Here is a 19,071-nt window from a genome sequence, read left to right on the forward strand (position 1 = left end):
CTGAAAATTCTTTATTAATTTTAGTTGAATATGACCAGAATGAGCTGTTCGATAAAGCAAATTCAGTTATTAGGATTTTGTAAATTATTGATAATGAAGGAATATTATTAGATGATTTGTTATTGACATTAGATAGATGGTTTAGAATTTTGGGAATCTGAGTATTTTGTGTATTGAATTTTACTTTGATTTTATCTTGTATAAATTCTTTACATGTTTGCAAGTCTAACCAACTATTATTTTCTCTGCTATATTTTGCAATTAAATATTCTGCAGAATGTATTTTGTTTCCTGACAAGAGTTGATGCCAATGTATAAGGCCATTCTCCTTCAAATCTATCTTTTTTTGGTTTTAAAAGATATTAATCAGCTCGTGTATCGTTTTTTTGCTATTAAAATATATTAGGTCATGTAAGCTATTGGAAATAATGATACTGATAGATCTTTACATAAATAATTAGACTTAATGAGTTCTTAAATAATATAAGAATCTGATTCATAAAAGGAAAGAGGATATATATTGGTGTTTTTCATTGACTATATAACCTTTTATAATCCATAAGAATGTGTTTCTATCAATATTTATTAATGTCTCAATTATATGTTTATTATTTATCAACTAAATGAGCTACATTCTTAGTGTCGCATGTAGCAAAAATTGTTAAATGAAAAACCTTATTAGTAGTGGAATGTTTAAAAAAACTTTTCTTTACTTTTTACTAATAAACCTAATTTTATGTGTCACTTGTTCCTTATAACATAATTTTTATGTCAAATTTTTAGCTCTCTTTTATGCAAATTATGGATAACCTGTAATTATGTTATTTTTCAATAATTCTAAACCATCTAATCATCTAATGTATCACTGCTTGCTTATAATTTTTTTGTACATCTCTAGTATGCCTTTTGTATGCTAATGTTAATCTCACTTGTTTTCCTTTCTCACTGTTAACATCACTGGGGTCTCCATTTCTATGTAAAATAGGTTTAACATGGGTGCTGCGGTAGCGTTGTCGCCTCATAGCAAGACGTTGTCCCGTTCGATTCTCAGCTAGAGCGTCTTCTGTGTGGAGGCATACGTGAATGGGGCATGCCTTCGTTGAAGGTTGTGCATCAGGGCTAGTAACCCAGTACGTAAAAATCCACTACCAATCATTAGCGGACCGGAGTTCCACTGTGGCAACTCCTAACCGGGAAAAGCCGAAAGACGCAAACAAACAAACTATCATTGCATGTCAATGTAATATCTAAGTACTGTTTATTTAACATTCTTTCTCATATCCTCTACATTTCAAGTCATGTAGTAAATTATTATCTTGTTTTTCATATGTGTTTTTTTTTCAGTATTAAGTCATGCTAACCTTAATAATTGACAGGCCATGGATATTTACCATGATTGGGGTAAAATCCAGGTCCTCTTCATAGATGGATTTTGATGTAGATCTTCTCATTACACTGTACTTTCTGTCGGAGATCTTTTAATTAACTGAGGCTGCCAGGAAGCTTTCTACTCAGCAGGTCTGTCTCTTCAGTTAGAAGCAGTTCTGTATTTGGGTGAAGCAGTCCCCTTTACCTTTCCAGTTTTTCAACATGTCAGTGATCCTAACGTACCTGTGACATCTGTATGATTTAGGCTTCAGTTATTCTACATTTAAGATGCATTTGGCTGCCCTTTATTACTTTGTGGAACGTAGAGTTATGACCCAGTAGTTGCTGGTTAAGTGTTTCCATATGACAGTGCTGCTCCATCGTTGAAGAACCCTTCCTGTCTATGGGAATTTTACATCATAATTGACAGGCATGCCTGTCTGCTGTTTGAGCTTGTGCTTTCACCATTGCTGAAGTTTATTCTCTGGAAAGTGAGTTTTCATGGCTGGTGGCCATCACCTTTCTCATCCACTCACGGGATCTCACAGTTGCCATCTCTTATATGTAGGGGAACTTATGTGGTTAACCTCAAAGAGTAAGTATTTCTTAGAGTAATGTACATCTCTTTCTGAAAGTAATTTCCAAGGTATGTCTGAATCAGTCCATTTGTCTCCTTTTTCTGAGTCTGAACCTACAGGAGAAAGAGCACATCATGCTTTGAATATGCATTGCAAAGAAAACATTTGCCCTAAGCAAATACATGAGTTTAGGACATAAAATCTCCTTTGTTCCAGGAAGGGGAGGGGCTTATGGCTGCCAAGCATACACTTTCTAAATAGATTGCCAATGACATCATCTTTGTAGTAGACCACCCCTGGGAAATGCTGGGGTCAGAAATCACTCTTCAAAAGAGTGGTTGCATCTGATGCATGCTTCAAGAATGACTCCATTGCAGGCATTTGCACTCTGTCCACTTTTTCTTTGCTTACCTTCAACAAGTATTATTGTTTTGAATGCAACTCTGGAAATTGTGCTTCCTTTGATGCATCTCTATATCAGTACGAGAACCACTGAACCTTAGTCCTCCGTCTATTTTCTAACTCTTTTGCCCAGGTGGACTTATTGCTTGGGATTCATCCAAACCATATGACCCATCAGGTAGAAGCTACAATTATAGATTAACAGATCTATTCTTACTGTATCAGTGTATCTCTGGGCTGCTTCTTGACGAGGCACTGGTAACCCTCTACCATCCCCTTGCACTTGGCTGGCATATTAATCCACCCCCTGTTGTAGGAGCTCATTGTTGGTTGGGTATGTATGTATTTGTTAGTAGTGCTGGTGTCAAATGTTCATTGTTTCTTGGTTTGCAGGAACTATAGTCAGTAGTGGCTAGAGAAGAAATGATTGGCTTAGGGGTGGGGCATTAGGGAAATAGCTTCACGGCATGTTTCAACACTAAACACATGTCCCATATAAGGTATGTTATGAGAAATTTTGCCAGTTGTGATTGGTGAAAAGGTTGAACCCACACAGAGGACCCATCAAAGAGGACATTGTTTTAGCTTTGTTGACGTAGTAAGAGAGTATGGTCCTCAGGCATATGAGTGATTGGACTCATGCCATTGGTACTGTGGGCAAGTCCTCTTCTTTTTAATTATGATGTTGACCAAACCATTGTAGTTTTGCTTCCATTAATTTTCATCACAGAGTTCTACAGATGTATGTTGGCTGAAGTGATATATAGTGAAGTAGTGTGTGTTTCATGACATCAGGAGGGCATCAAACACAAGTTCCTTTTCCTGTCAGAAGCATATTCATATTAGTTGTAAGGTAAAAGTAAAGGCAGCACTCGAGATTTGGCACTAACTGATTAAATAAACAATCTGATTATATTAGTTTGCTTATTTATTATTTAATATTACTGCTTTTGAATACAAAAAGTCAAGTTTCATATTGTAGTACAAAAAAGGATATGTGCTAAATAGCTTTTCTACAGAGTTTAGTTTTTACACAGTGAAAATCATTGTGTGATTCAGTAAATAGTTAGAAAGTATATGTTGTGACGCCCGTGCCCTGGCCCAGCAATCAAGGAGCCTCAATCCTCACTACTAACACCAGTGAGGGGCGTCTCATATAGGAGGATAGGAAAACAAATACATACAGTAAAGTGAAATTTCCCTTAAGAGCACACAGAGATCACAGTCAGTCCAAGGCTGGTCGCTCCCTTGCTCTCCAGGTCCCCAATAAGACTCCCCACTGGCACAGCTATAGGGTCCAGATCTCAGCCAGCTGGGCAAGCTAAAATATCCAGCACCCTCTCTGACAAACTAGTGCTTCATGTCCCTGCCCAAGTAGCTGACACACACACAAACTTTGAGATAAGAGTTTATACAACCACACAGACACTCCTGGGGAAGGCTGGCACAGGTTCACCGGCTGTGCCCCTTTTACCCAGGCTATACGGTAGAAATCACTGCCACCACCCAGCTAATATTTATCAACTACTCAAAGGCCCTTAAAAGGGCGTCCAGTTATGACTGTGCAATATTATTATCCAATTGGTAGTATAACTAAACAGTCAAGGCTTATTAGAGTGACTTGGTACAGGAGCCCTATATACATGCAGTGTACTCTTAGAGCTTAACATATCTCTGCACAAAACAGCCACAGTTGAAAGGTTTTAAAATACTTAATAAATAAAAACACAAGACAATACTTCTTACTACACAGTGCTAGTCAAGAGTTCAGAGATCACAGAGAAATACTTAAAATAATTCAGTAGTATAGTTCTGACATCACAGAAAAAACACTTAGTCGAATCTTTCTAGTTTCTAGCTATCTCTAAGAGAAAACACAGATCTAAGATAACTTACATGTAGAATAGGCAGAGTGCTGATGAGCTGGATGGTAAAGACAAAAATGCTTAATAATCTCTGATTCTCTCTGTTTTTAAAATCGCATTCCTGATTCCCATTACATCATTCTTCACACTTCCCTGGGTTCCCAGGCTAACAGAAACTACATTTACATTCTTAACATCTCCATTCGTTATCTTGCAGCTGGTCAGAAAGCAGAGCAATAAAAATACATTTGCATGTTTAAATCTAGCAATTCAACTCTTGGTTAAAACAATAAAAAAAAATGTCTTCATCTAGACATGCCGGAACCGACTTTAGATCAAAGGGTCACAACATGTTTTACGTGGTCAGCAGAGAGCACCGTTTCATTTTTTTTCAGTTCCACATCTAACAGCAGTTTTTTCTATTTAAGACAACAAGCCTGTGTCTTACATTAATATTTACAAATGATAGAATTATCTATAAAATTCTATCTGGCTAGGCTGGCAGGCTTCACATATGTGATTAACAGTATCAAACCAACTATCATTGTCTAGTTCTGGAAAAAGAGGCTTGAGGTAACATTCAGATGGAAATGCTAATTGTAACTCATCTGGCCATTGTATATACCAGACATGTGTGGTGTTTGATGCTACGTCACATGTCTTTTATTTAAAGTGCTTGAAAATGTAAACAGTTGTTGTTGTTGTTGTGTCTTTCGGCTTTTCCCGGTTAGGGGTCGCCACAGCGGAACTCCGGTCCACTAATGATTGGTAGTGATTTTTACGTGCCGAGTTACCAGCCCTGACGCACAACCTTCAACAAAGGTACGCCCATTCACGCATGTCTCCATGCAGAAGACGCTCTAGCTGAGAATCGAACCGGACAGCGTCTTACTGTGAGGCGACAACGCTACCGCAGCACCACCACCGCGGTTATAAAAACAAATAAACCAAAACAAACAGCAAATACCATAAATCAGACTAAAGCTGACATAGCAGTTTAAGATAAATCACTAATGAGACAGTCGAAGGAGATTGTTCATAAAATAATTTAAAAAAATGGAAGGCATAAATAAACACTTCTGAAAGTATAGCAGTAAGGGGGTATCCTCAAAAGCCCCCCTTTTTCTTGCCTTAACTAAAAAGAAAAGATAGTTCTTTACACAGAATTTTGGCTAGAAAGGCACAAGCCTTTTTCTTGGAATAACCAGCAACTTCTCACTTACTGACTTGAGCAACTGAAAAGGGCATAGAGCACTGACGGGTCTTAAGTTGAGGAGGCCCAGACCATATGGTTTTAATAGCAGACTAGTAAGATTGTAAATGTAGATCATGCTTCAGCAGATACCCCACCCAGATCCTGCAGCTTAGGGGGCAATATGACAAAGTCTGGAAGAGCCAGTTAAAACCGTGACCATAGAATTTGGACCTGCTGCAAGCAGACAAGATCTTATGAGAGACCTCCAAATAAAGGGCACTGTTGTAATCAAGGTATAAAAAGTGCATGAATAATCATTGCCAAATTCACAGATGAAATCATGTGTGTGATCCAAGTGGTTTTCTTCATATGATGCCTACTAACTCTTGATCCCTCAATGTTAGCACATTATTAGATAGTGTCCCCAGGTTTTTCACGTTAGATGTAGACTCTTAACTGATTATCTCCAAAGACAATAAGTGGAGTTAGTTATGGAATCTGTGAAGGGAAAATGATTGCACAAACCAGCATTTTTCCCATTTTGTAGGATATACTAGTCTTATATATATATATATATATATATATATAAAAGATTTTATATATATATATAAGATTATATATATAGAGCACTTTTGCTCCCACAGGTTTATTAATTGACGCTGTCTTTTTATCTGATTTAAAAACTTTATTCGATCAGCAAGGCTTTCAACTTCTAGAATTAATGATCAAACATTATTCAATACATATTTCTACTCTTACATCTGAAATCAACGAGCTGGATAATTTGATTAAAGCAGACCTAGACTTTACAAGATATAAATATGATTACGCACGCATTTTCAACAGCATCGATGCATTATTGGGCAAGTTAAAAGGAAATAAAGCTAAAAAACTAAGTCGGGACAGATTAGTTTACCAGCAAAACAAAGCTTATGTTAAACTTACTATCCCTTCTTCTAACTTGGAACCTTCTAATATTAACCATCTACCTCCTGACAGAGTTTCTGACTCTGTCCATAATCAGGACCAACAAATGGACTCAACACTAGAGTTTCCTGACCCGGACATAGGACCACGTCGTAGCAACAGAATCAGGGCCAACAGGAATAACTATAATCAGAACTCTAATAATGCTCCACAACAGCAGGGGCCTGGTCAACACAATCAAGGTCTCAATAACAACAACACAGGTTTTTTAGGCCAACGCAACAACAATCGCCAACAAGGCCAGAGGAATGCTCGCTGGAACAACCACTGACCTTAAACCTGAACAATGTTTCCTGCTTTGGACACAATGAGTCTCCTATCATTCTAGTTAACACTAGAGGTGACTTTCATGTTTACAATTTTTCCAGTTTTACCGTTGAACAAGAACTTATTGACTTGTTGGCACTGGGCAACACTTTTGTACCTAGTTGCCATTTTAGCTTGGCTGATACTGTTGTTGACTTAAAATGTTTCACGCGTAAGCTTAATCTAGGTCTATTATTTTCTGCTCCAATGCAACAAGAGTTACACAACCTTAAACTATTGAGTGTATACAACCCTCCATTACACCCTGAATTATCCCTCTTTGAGAGAGCTTGTGAATTTGATTTGAGATACCTTGATGCGCACTACAAATCTTTAGTTAGTCATCAGAAATTTAACATCTCTAAGGGGCAACAATTGCTTTTGAGTGAACTCTGTAACTTACCAGTAAGAGTTTTCAAACCGGATAAAGGGGGTGGGCTGCAAGAATGTCACGTATCCTTGACAGCCCAGCTTATAAACCCTCCTCTCTTAATGAAATGAATACAGCTTTTTCGAGAAATAGGGGTTATTTCATGGACTTATTCCTTTCAGGAAATATCAATAATGACATCTACCATTTTATTGACATCATCACACCAAAGACCCCTATCATCTTTGGAATCCCAAAAATACATAAAGACCTACACAATCCACCAATGAGAGCCCTCATAGACGGTAGGTCCTCTATGACTCACCCTAGCGCTCGTCTAGTGGACAGCATTTTGTCCAAGTATCTCAAACTAATCCCTGGTATCTGCAAGGACTCATGGTCCTTTCTTTCTAACATCAACCAGCTGAATCTGGATTCTGAATGTAATTTTCTCACCATAGATTTGGTGGATCTTTACACTTCCATCCCACACTTGGAAGCCACAGAATGGATTGCCATCATACTTACCAACTTAGGTGCACCTAAAATTTATATTGACACAGTAACTGAGCTCCTAGAGATTATCCTAACATCTAACTTTTTCATTTTTGAAAAGCAATACTTTTTACAAACACAAGGTATTGCGATGGGCTCACCCTGTGGCACCTCTGTGGCCAACATGTTCGTTGCCTTTTGGGAGCAAAAATTCATTCTTCATAATTCTAATTTCTCACATCAGATAGCATATTATACCAGATACCAGGATGATATTTTCATTTTATTCAGGGATCTGAACAGGATGCATCTTTGCTCATTGAATATATGAATAGTACTACTTCTTTCTTCAAATTCACATACCATTTTTCAACAACTTCAATAGACTATTTGGATGTTAGACTTGAAAAAAACATGCTGACTGGCTCACTATCTTCTTCCATTCATAGAAAGCCAACCTATTGTAACTCATTTCTTCATTTTTCAAGCCAGCATCCATTCAGGCAAAAAAGATCAATAGTTAAAGGTCAGCTCATTAGAGCAGCTAGAATGTGTAGTACTGAAGCCTACTTTGATAGTGAATGCCAACTATTATTTGAAATGTTTAGTAGCCGTGATTATCCAGTGTCTTTAATTCACGAGTTAACATCAGAAGTGAGGAACAAGAGATTAGGAGGTTTTTACAAACCTCTTCTTGATAACAACAATAAAGGACTTATTGTAAATTCCTCCCTGGTTGAATTTCCATCATCACCCAGTCCTACTACCCCTCTACAACATGCATTCAAAGAGGCTCATGTGTATTCTTCCAGTTTCATCACAACATTTAGTATTGATTCTAAATATATTTGTTCCATCATTTTCAAAAACTGGCACTTTATTACGAGCAACAGTTTTTTACTTGAGAGACTGGGAGATAAGCCTTTGATAGTTTACAGGAGAGGTCAAAATATGAAAGCGTTGTTAGAGAGGAATAAGCACTTTGATATTTTTTCAAAACAAAAAGGGACATCCATGTGTGGACACTGTAATTGGTGTAGCTGCCTTAGAACTGGCAACTCTTTCCAATTGAATGGCAAAAAACTTAGCATCCACTATAAAGTCAACTGTGACACGAAGTCTATTGTTTATCTGGCCACCTGTGACAGTTGCCCTGCGTACTATGTTGGTAAAACTGAGCGCAAATTTAAAGAAAGAATTTACCAACACATGTACGCTATTAAAAAAAGTAAGGAAGAAAATGCGTTGGCAAAACACATTATCCATAACACTGGACACAGGTTCCGCTTTACTGCCATTGACCACATTCCACATAATATAAGGGGTGGACCTGTATCGATCCTCTTGGAAACTAAAGAACTGGAATGGCAGATAAAACTTAATGCATTTCACCCGCCTGGGTTGAATGAAAATTGTAATATTTCATGTCTCCTTAAACTTAAAAGTTATTTAAGATAAATTTATTCCTACTGGGGCACTTTTATCTTCATTTTCATTCATTCAGTGTGCATTTTTTTGGCCCATTAACACTGTCATACCTTAACATCTCATTTGTGGGGCTTCTAAGTAACACGCACTACATGTATATTCTAGCTATATACACCCTCTATGCATAGGTTCTTTTAAGTTATTTTATATGGGAATACATCTTTGCAGCGTATTCTACACATTGTAGTCTGCCTAGTGCATTTCTACACTGAATTTCTTTTTGTAAGATTAACAATCACTACTATCTCTAAGATTTAGTTCTGTACCTGCATCTGGGTAAACACGTGTTGCTGTTAATATTAACACATTACGTTTATTTATTAGCCCTTTTTGTGGAGCCTTAGTGTAGTATGCATCACCTGTACATTCTTGTTATGTACATTTCAGCCACATTTCATGCACAGGTTCTTTCAAGTTACTTTAAACGGGCGCACACCTTTGTAGCGCATTCTACTTTTTGCAGTTTGTTTAGCGTACTTCTACACTGAAGTTTTCGCTGCAAGAGTTTTAATTAATAATTACATTTTGTTCTCAAGCTAAGTCAAATATCTGCACTTGAGTATACAAGTGCCATTGTTAATATATTTCTATTGACGAGTCCTTGATTTAACAGGACTGCATTGTTTAGACGTATTTTTAAAATGACATGTTCAAATGTTTTTTTAAGGTATTATTGTTGATCTGAGGATTTCTTTATGTGCACAGACATTTTGTATTGCACATTTATTATTGGAATTTACATTTGTTACAGTACTTTTAATAGAAACAATGCGTTTTAAAAAAACATCGTCTTTTTTAGCAAGGTTTTTAAGTTGATTTTTCAATTGGCACAATTGCAGTATGTGATGCTCAATGCTTGTACACTTTATTTTATTACTTTTTATATTTATCTTCGTTTTTTCTAGTGAGACATTGCCAATTATTCTCGGTAGTTTAGCAAAGCAGGAAATGACGTTTTGTTCTACTATCTAATTGGCTTAATTTGTATTCTGCAATGTGGCGCCAAATACTTGTATTTACGCTAGTACTCTGCATTGTTATTTTTAACTTTCTCTGAGGAAGCTACTACAGTTTTGGTAGCGAAAACGCTTCTTTGTTACTCCAATAAATTTTGCGTTAAGAAAACATCTCTACAATATTTGGAACAGTGCTTTCCTTTGGTCTCCCTGAACCGGCTTGTTTTAAGGATATACTAGTCTAGTATTTCTAATCCAAGTAAGTATATAATGTAAATAGTCTTTTAAGCTGATAAATTTCTCTCTCTCTTTCTAGGAGAATAAGGACAGCAGGATATTATCTGCATAGTAATGATATCAATGACCAAACTCATTCACAGGCAGTGTGGAGACTCAAGAGCAAAAGGGAACCAAAATGGAGCCCTGCAGAACTCTGCACTCCATAAAGTATTTCTTTGATAAATTAAGCCATGTGGTCATCCCTTGAAAATGATGCAGTTTGGTGTATTTTTCAGAGCAGAGAAAAGAAGCAATCTGATGTTGTTGATCTTCTTCCCATTCATCACTGATGGGACTGTTGCTTCTGTTTCGAGCTCAGCTCCAGTTGCTTCTTTGTCCATTGTCCTAGATATTACAGAAACCTCAACATCAGCGCCACCTTCAGCACCATTCCTATCTACAATGATGACTACAGCTCCGACCTTACTGTCTTCAATAGTTTCTGCACCGACTTCACACTTTACAGCACCAAAGGCAGTTCCGACAATCCCTTTGGAACCGATAATAACCTCGACTCAGAGTGCCTTCTCGGCACCGAGTCCCATCTCAACGCCAGTGATTCGTATATTGCCCGTCTCCAAGTTAGAGACTACAGTGCCGGCATCTCAAACACCACGGACCTGGTACTTCCGTTCATTGGACTCATTCTTAGGCCAGACTTAAATCCCTTTTCTGGACTGGCCTAACTCCCCTTCAGGAGTGTCTACAAGGTCCACCAGGAGTCTTTCTGAATTCGATGTGGTGTGCCTGCTGGACCAGCTGTTGACAGCCAGAGGGATAACAAACATTCCTAAGACTCATCCCACTTTGGGTTTTGAATCTACTGCTCCTAGGACTCTCACTTTTACTCCTCCCTTGGATCTGTCTGTTCCAAGGCCCATAGCTCTGACATCCTTAGTGGGGAACCCATTCCTCGGTGCCGACACTAACCCTCACTGAGGCTTCGAGGCCCACCCTTTGGGTTTCAGTTCCATCAGAACCATCCCATCCTGTCTCATGGTTGGGGGGTGAAACCCTTGGTTCTGAGCATGGTTCCAAGTTTTTTATCAGTTCCGTCCTCTGATCCGGGGACAACTCCTGCCTCGATCTTGCTAGAGGCTCCATCCCCGGGAGTGGGTCTGATGGAGTGGGGTATGACCCCTGTCCCGAGATTTTCCTACTCTGTTCTTGACTCCCATTCTTCTTCGGGTGGGCCTGCTTTCCGGGTGATGGAGAGGGTGCTTGCTTCTGGAAGCGCTTCTTGTACGTCGGATCTTTCCCCTGCTCCCTCTGAGCTACAACTACCATGAGCCCACCTCCCCAGGACTCCAAGAGCAGAAGCCTCAGGAAACCCCAGTTCAGGGTATTCTTACTTCCGAGTCTTCTTCAGACATTCCCACTGAAGAACCTCCTCGGAAGAAGGCATGTAAGAGAAAACACCTTGACTCTCTGGAGGAGTCACTCACAGAGGTACTGACTACGGTGATGGGGAGGGGTCCCCACGGTCACCCCCTGACTATGTCTCCTTTGGAGATATCCTGGAAATATTGAAACAGAGGGGTCTGTCTTCCTGCAGGCTTTCTGCTCTCGGCCTTCTACTTCTTGGGTGACCCCACCTGCCGACGAGTTAGTCCAGCTCGTCATGCAGCATGTGTGGAAGAACCCTGATTCTGTTGATGCCATTACCTGGAGAGCAGACAAGATTCTTTCCCCACCAGAGGAGCATCCCCACTGGTCTAGAGGCTTGCCAGTAGACGCTATGGTGGTGGCGCCGGCGGCCACTAAAAAGGACCTTGCGTAGGAAAGTCCTACTGTTCACCCGCCCAACAGAGGGTCCTCTGGACAGACTAGGGAAGCGAGTTTTTGCTTCACCGACCTTTGCAGTCAGGTCTCTGAACTACTTGGCACATTTCACGAGGCTCCAAAGGGATCTGATTTCTGAACTTTCTGGAGCCCTCGTGGGTCAAGTTTGTGACAGGGCACAAGACAAGGTTGCCTCTCAACTTGTCACCCTTGAGTCTATCTCCAACTCGTCCATGAGGTTGCTCTCCCACGCAACCAAAATGGCAGCTAGAGCAGGCATAGTCATGAGGTGTCATGCCTGGATGCACATCTTTGACCTCGCAGACTCCTTAAAGTCATCCTTTTTGAGTGCCCCTATTGAACCATCTTCCTTGTTTGGTTCTAAAGTAAAGGACACACTGGCCAGGTGCGAGCAGGATGGAAAGACCTTGTCTGCCATTGGCCTACGTTTTTCCAAGCCCCAACTTTCTTTTTCCAGGTACCAGAGGAGTGGGAAAATATGGCACAAAAAATCTCAAGTTTGTTTCCATAACGCACGTGGTGAGGATTCCCCCAGAGGCAGAGGGGGTTCCAATGGTGGAAGACGCTCCTTTAGGGGCAGAGGGGGTCCCCGAAATAAAGACTCCAGGGATTCTTTCTCTGGACGGGTCTTATCAACGCTCCTGAAGCTTTGCCCGATTGCTTTCCTCTGGAAGCAGTCGGGGCTCGTTTTTCTCTGCACCAAACTGCCTGGCACTCTATTACAAAAGATCGCTGGGTGCAGAGAATAATTTCCAGAGGCCATTACATTCCTCTACCATCACTTCCAAAACCTACAAAACACCTTCCCGATGTTCCACCCAGTCAAAGGGAAGAAGTGGCTTCAAAAATAAGAAAGCTGTGAAAAAAAAAAGGGTTATCAAACCAGTTCCACCAGATCAATGCAGATCCAGTTTTTACTCCAGATTCTTTTTGGTGCCAAAAAAGACCGGGCACTGGAGACCCATTTTGGATCTCAGCCATATAAACAAGTCAGTGGTTCAAACCAAATTCCTCATGGTCACTATTCAATCCATTCTCCCTTTTTTACTGGAGGATGTTTGGATGTGCTCGATAGACCTTCGGGATGCGTATTACCACATCAGAATGGACAAACACTCCAGGAGTCTCCTTCGCTTCCAGCTAGGAGACAGTCATTACCAGTTCAGAGCCCTGCCATTTGATCTCCCGACGGCCACCAGAGTGTTCATGAAATGCCTAGCAGTGGTGACAGCTCATCTGAGACTTCAGGGATTCCTGGTGTTTCCATATTTAGACAATTGGCTCCTCTCCGCCCCCACCAAGCATCTCCTGACTATAGCCCTCTGTTACACACACTCACTGGCGGACTCTTTAGGCATCACAGTCCATTAGGAGAAATCCAATCTACAACCTACCCAACAGCTGGAATTTATAGGGGCAGTTTTCAGTACTCGAACATGCCTGGTATCTCTACCAGCTCACAGGCTTCAGAGGTTAAGATTGCAAGTACAAGTGATACTCTGTCAAAGAAAGCTGTCAGCAAGAGAAGTTCTCCAGGCTTTGGGGTCTATGGGTGCGGCCATTCCGATTGTTCCTCTAGCAAGATTACACATGAGACTATTACAATAGCTCCTATTGTCCCAATGGTTTGCAAATCTTCACCCCCCTAAAGTCACAGATCCTCATTACCAACTCTTGCAAGCAAGATCTTCTCTGGTGGGTGAGGCCAGATGAAAAAATTTGGTGTTGTCCCTTCCAGGTCCCTCAACCCAATGCCATGGCGACCATGGACACTTCCCTGATAGGGTGAGGGGGGCATTTTCAGGGAAAGACAGGCCAAGGCATGTGGTCCATCATAGAGGCCAACTTGCATATCAGTGTTCTGGAGTTGAGAGTGGTGTTGTTGGCGTTGCAGGTATTACATCCACTCCTTCCATCTGGAATGATTGCAGTTCAGTCAGACAATATGTCAGTAGTCTGGTACATAGACAAACAAGGAGGGACCAAATCCTACCGTTGTGTCGAGAGGCCATGAGAATTTGGCACTGGGAGATAGCTTCCAGCCATTTTCTTATAGCAACGCATATCCTGGGGAGCTCCAACATGATTGTGGACAGGCTGAGCAGATGCATTCTCCTTCCACATGAGTGGTGTCTCAGTCTGATAGTGACGGCAGAAATTTTCAGCCGTTGAGGCCAGCCTTGCTGAGATCTGTTCGCTTCCCCTTCGAACAACAAATTGCAGCAGCTTCTTTGCCCTTTTTTCCCCAGAGGGGGAGTCCCCAAGAGAAGCTTTGACTCACGATTGGCCCACGGGTCTCCTCTATGCTTATCCTACAATTCCCTTGATACCCCTATTTTTGAAGGAAGCAATTCGGTTGAGATGCAAGGTGAGCCTCATTGCCCCATTCTGGCCTCAACAAGTGTGGTTCCCCTTGCTCCGGCCTCACCTGTTACAACCTCCATGTATCCTAGGCATTCGTCTGGACTTAATCTCTCACCGCCAAGGGCTGACTCTTCCGAGTCTGTCCATTCTCAAGCTGACCGCTTGGTTTCTCCACTTCCGTTAGTCGCCAGGCAGGAAACCCTCTCTTTACCTGTTCGCATCCACCAGAAAACTCTACAGAGATAAGTGAAAAGGTTCACTCTCTGGTCTAAAGAACAGATGTTCAACCCCCTCTCAGCTCCTGTATCTGTTATACTTCAATACCTTTCTGAGTTTTTTGAGAATGAAGGATCAGCTACTACTATTCGAGTCCACTTGGCAACTATTTCCAATTTTCATAACGGTCTAGAAGGCGTTCCACTTATCTCCACCCGCATACGCAAGACCTTTCTCAAAGGTGTTTTCCATAGTAGACCCCCCAAGCAGGCGGCCTTTAGAGGCATGGAATCTCTCCCTGGTATTACACTCTCTATCTTTACCCCCTTTTGAGCCTGCTGCAAAATGTGACCTTAAATTTCTGTCATGGAAATCTCTTATTTTTGGCAGCTATCACATCAGCTAGACGAATGTCAGACTTACAAGCCTTATGCATCGAGTCCGCATTTAATCGTTCATAAAGAAAGAGTATCTCTTCGTACTAATCCATCTTTTCTCCTCAGAGTGATTTCTGATTTCTCTGTGAACCAGTCCATTGAACTCCCGGTGTTTTTCCTAAATTATTCCAGTAAAGGAGAATATTGTCTACATTCATTGGATGTACATAGACAATTACATTTTTACTTGGATAGGACTAAATCTGTCCGCAAGTCAGATCAATTTTTCATCTCCTTCTCTGGACCAAAAACGGGATGTGCTGTATCAAAAGTCACTTTATCAAAATGGCTCCGAGATTGTATTGCCTTTTCATACTCACAAGCGAGTGAGCCTAAGCCTGTCAATATCAAAGCACATTCAACAAGAGCCATAGCAACTTCTGTTGCTTTTCACTCCAGAGCCTCTATAGACGACATTTGCGCAGCAGCCATTTGGGCTAAATCTCACACTTTCATCAAGCATTACAAATTGGACATGGTCTCCAGGGGAAGAGCAGCCTTTGGCTCAGTGGTACTCAGGAATGTTCTTCAGGAAGGTGGCTCCGATGTCGAGATTTCTGTAATATCTATGACACTGGATAAAGAAGCAACTAGAGCTGAGCTTGGAACAGAAGCAACAGTCCCATCAGTGATGAATGGAAGAACAACAACAACACAGATGGAACATTATGGTAAGACATAACTTCTTTTTTTAACCTGTTTCTGAGCGTCATTTAAGTCCAGTAGCAAATACATAGCAGCATTGTTTAAGATGGGAAATGAAATGGGAGAGCTGTACTGCTGTAACATACTCTGAAGCTCTTTGAATTTTGGATGCAGCCCTGTACTCTGGTATCTTTTGATAACTTGTCAGCTAATTTTTTTTCAAACATGTTTTACAACTATTGGAAATTAATGAAACAAATATCTTAAAACTCTGATATCACTAATGTAAAAACCCAGTTTATAATCTGGTATTTATTTGCATACATACATTCATACATAATATACGTTTTAGTGAGACAAAAAAGTAGCAATCTCTTGTTTGCCATATTACTGACACAAAGTGGCTTAATTTAAATGGCAGGAGCTTGCCTTTATCCCAACATTAGCAATATTATTGATCATTACAGTTGAAACAGATCAGATATTCAGGATGCTAAAAGGGGTTACATGGCAAACATACCTCTAAAGAGTACCTCATGATGAGGAACATTCCTTGTTTTGAGTCTTAAAATGTCTGCATGCCACACTATTCCGCATCAGAAGGGTCTGCCGCACATTTCATTGTTAAAGGATATTGTTAACTAATATCAGTGCTAAATAATGATGTATCATATTAATTCAACAAATAATTTTTATAAGTATAAAGTAACACATTTTACCCATGCTCTGAGCTTAGTTGAAGTTAGTAAGCATTCCACATTGTGTCCATTTGTTCCAAATTATGAGAGGTAGTGTTTAACATTTTGGATAGAGAAGGTTGAGAACTATGCTGGTAACTGTTTCATTAATGTTTGCTTACTGTTGGAGAACTAAAAACTGATATAGTATGACTGTTGAAGTAAAACTCATGTTTTAGTATAGCCAGCACAATATCTTTATTCCCTCACAAAAATGATGATTGTCAGATTAGTAAAATAAACTCCATTGAAAATGTAGTTGTCTTCCTCTCCTTCATCCCACTAATTTCTGTTACTGACCAACATAAATCAAACAAAACTAGAGATTATTTACTTGTATAAGCTAAAGGTTTTTTTTTTTAATTAGAAAACAGTTATCAAAGAAAGACTCAGTATTTCTTCAGCCAAAGCATTCAGATGTACCAAAAATAAATAATAGTAATGATGAGCTCTTGGTGATATAAGTTTTTCTCCCCGGGCCTCAGCTGAAAATGGATATGTGTCCAGTCAGAGTTTCTTGGTCAACAAATGTAAAATAAGTAAAATAAATAAATGTAAGAAAACTGTGATTTGATAGTTACTATTGTAAGGAATTGTTTTCAGAGAGGACATTTTGTAGTGGAAAGGGAATTAGTAGCATCTTAATTTGTCATCTTTTTGTAGGAGGAGATGATGATAATGATGATGATCTTGACACTGATGATCTAGAAGAGGATGAAAATTATCTGAACAACAGCAGTGACTCAGATAATGAAGGTAAAGACCACAGTGATGTAGCATCTGCTGAGGCTTTGAAGACTTTCCATGCTTACATGAAGGAAATGGACATGGAGTTAGCCGTTACTAATATTGGGAAAAGTTTCTCCAAACAGAAGCAGATGGTAATATGTTTTGTATTTTCTTTCTAGAAATATTTTATGATTAAAAGGAAAAGAGAAGTTTTATGATTGAATTTTATAAATGTTTACACCCATCCCTGTCTGTTTCAGTGCTAGGAAGTCTGTTTTTGTTGTACATTCTTTAGTATGTACGGCTTTTCAAGCAGGTGTTTCCTCACTCATTCAGTTGTTTGCTATTTAGGAGTATTGTCAAAGGTCTGAAGTCATCCCTACTCCTTTTCTTTCATTATGTCTGTTCTATGTCATATGCATCTGATTTGATGAATCCAAATAGGCTAGGGTAATCTGTTTTGACAGTATGTTTCACTTTCTCCAGTATATCATATGCCTATGGTCTAGTCCTAACTTCTGCTTCCTGTCTACTTGTGTTGTTTACATGTTCTTCCCTTGTCTGTGTAGGTTTTCTCCATGTACTTTTGCCTACATATCCCAAAAGGAGGCAAGATGTCCTTCCAATTTTGGAAGGAGTTAAAAGAAATTGGAAGAGACTTTACAGGTGTCAGCTACTCATATACTGTCACCTTAAAAAAAAACAACAGAAACAACTAAAAACTGTAGATGCTATCTGTAGAAAGTAGAATTAATAAGTTCCCAACCAAAACCACCACATATCCCCATATAAATGAACCAAGTACCATTCAACTGTACCCCATTGCTGCTTGCACCCTCACCTTTTACTTCAACCAAGTAACAGCTAAGGACACAAAAAATCAATCTTTTGACACTTAATTTCATAGGTTTTGTCAAGCATTATTAGAATGTCATCCTCATCTATTGCAAAACCACTTTCCCATATTTACCATCTCCCTCAGCTGTCCCCATGATATTTCCTTATCCATTTAAACACTCCGTTGTAATTTCCTTGCCTAAGTTCCCTGTAGCACAGGACTTGTAAGGATTATAGCTTATTTTCAGCTTATGCCCTGTGACTAAATTTTTTTATAAAATTGTTGTACAAACAAGTCTCTGAACATGTCAGTACCTAATGGGCTATCATGTAATCAACAGCAAAGTTGCCATAATGCCTTTAGTATCACAACAGCATTATATACTGCGACTAGCAACAAGTAGCATAATATGGGCAGTGATCTTGTTATAGGTGTCCTGTTTGTAAATATGTCAAGGGCATTTGACACCATCACCATCTATTGCTTAATAAAATCCTTAAACTTTTTAGTAGTAATACTGTAACATGGTTTAAAAGCTACCTTGAAGACAGAACATTCTAAGTCCATACAAATAACTCCTTGCACCATTAATACTGGTGTACCACAAGGATATGTATTAAGTCCCCTTCTCTTCTCCTGCTTCATCCGTAATCTTACTTATGATTTCTCATTGCTATACGTTGTTATGTGTGCAGATGATTTATTACTTACTGACTCTGAAAACTAAACCATAAATCTACAAACCAAACTGTGGTCTAGTTTCAGATGTCTGCAAATTGACAGTAACAGATTACAAATTAACCGTAGCAAAGTTAACATGATATTTGCCTCTACACAAAACTATCAAACCTCCCCTACTCTTAATAAAGGATAATATGAATAATACTATCCCTAATGTATCAAAGAAGAGATATCTTGGACTAACATTTTATCCTACACCATCCTTTGCATATCATGCTGATAAAATTATCAGTAAACTACTTGTCTAATTAAAGTTGTTCTGCAGGATTTCC

General features: G+C 39.6%; 1 protein-coding gene across 3 annotated transcripts in view; it reads left to right on the forward strand.

The window, feature by feature from the left end:
- The window catches only part of ECD (ecdysoneless cell cycle regulator), a 984,622-nt gene that overhangs the window by 880,422 nt on the left and 85,129 nt on the right, over window positions 1-19,071 (forward strand). For all 3 annotated transcript variants that reach the window (XM_044056092.1, XM_044056093.1, XM_044056094.1), the window contains one exon: window positions 17,155-17,372. In XM_044056092.1, coding sequence (XP_043912027.1) covers window positions 17,155-17,372 — 218 coding nt within the window. The remainder of the gene's footprint in view (window positions 1-17,154; window positions 17,373-19,071) is intronic.

The sequence above is a fragment of the Protopterus annectens genome, chromosome 14.part0, assembly GCF_019279795.1.
Source record: "Protopterus annectens isolate FY-2018-M chromosome 14.part0, PAN1.0, whole genome shotgun sequence".
Classification (NCBI taxonomy): domain Eukaryota; kingdom Metazoa; phylum Chordata; order Ceratodontiformes; family Protopteridae; genus Protopterus; species Protopterus annectens.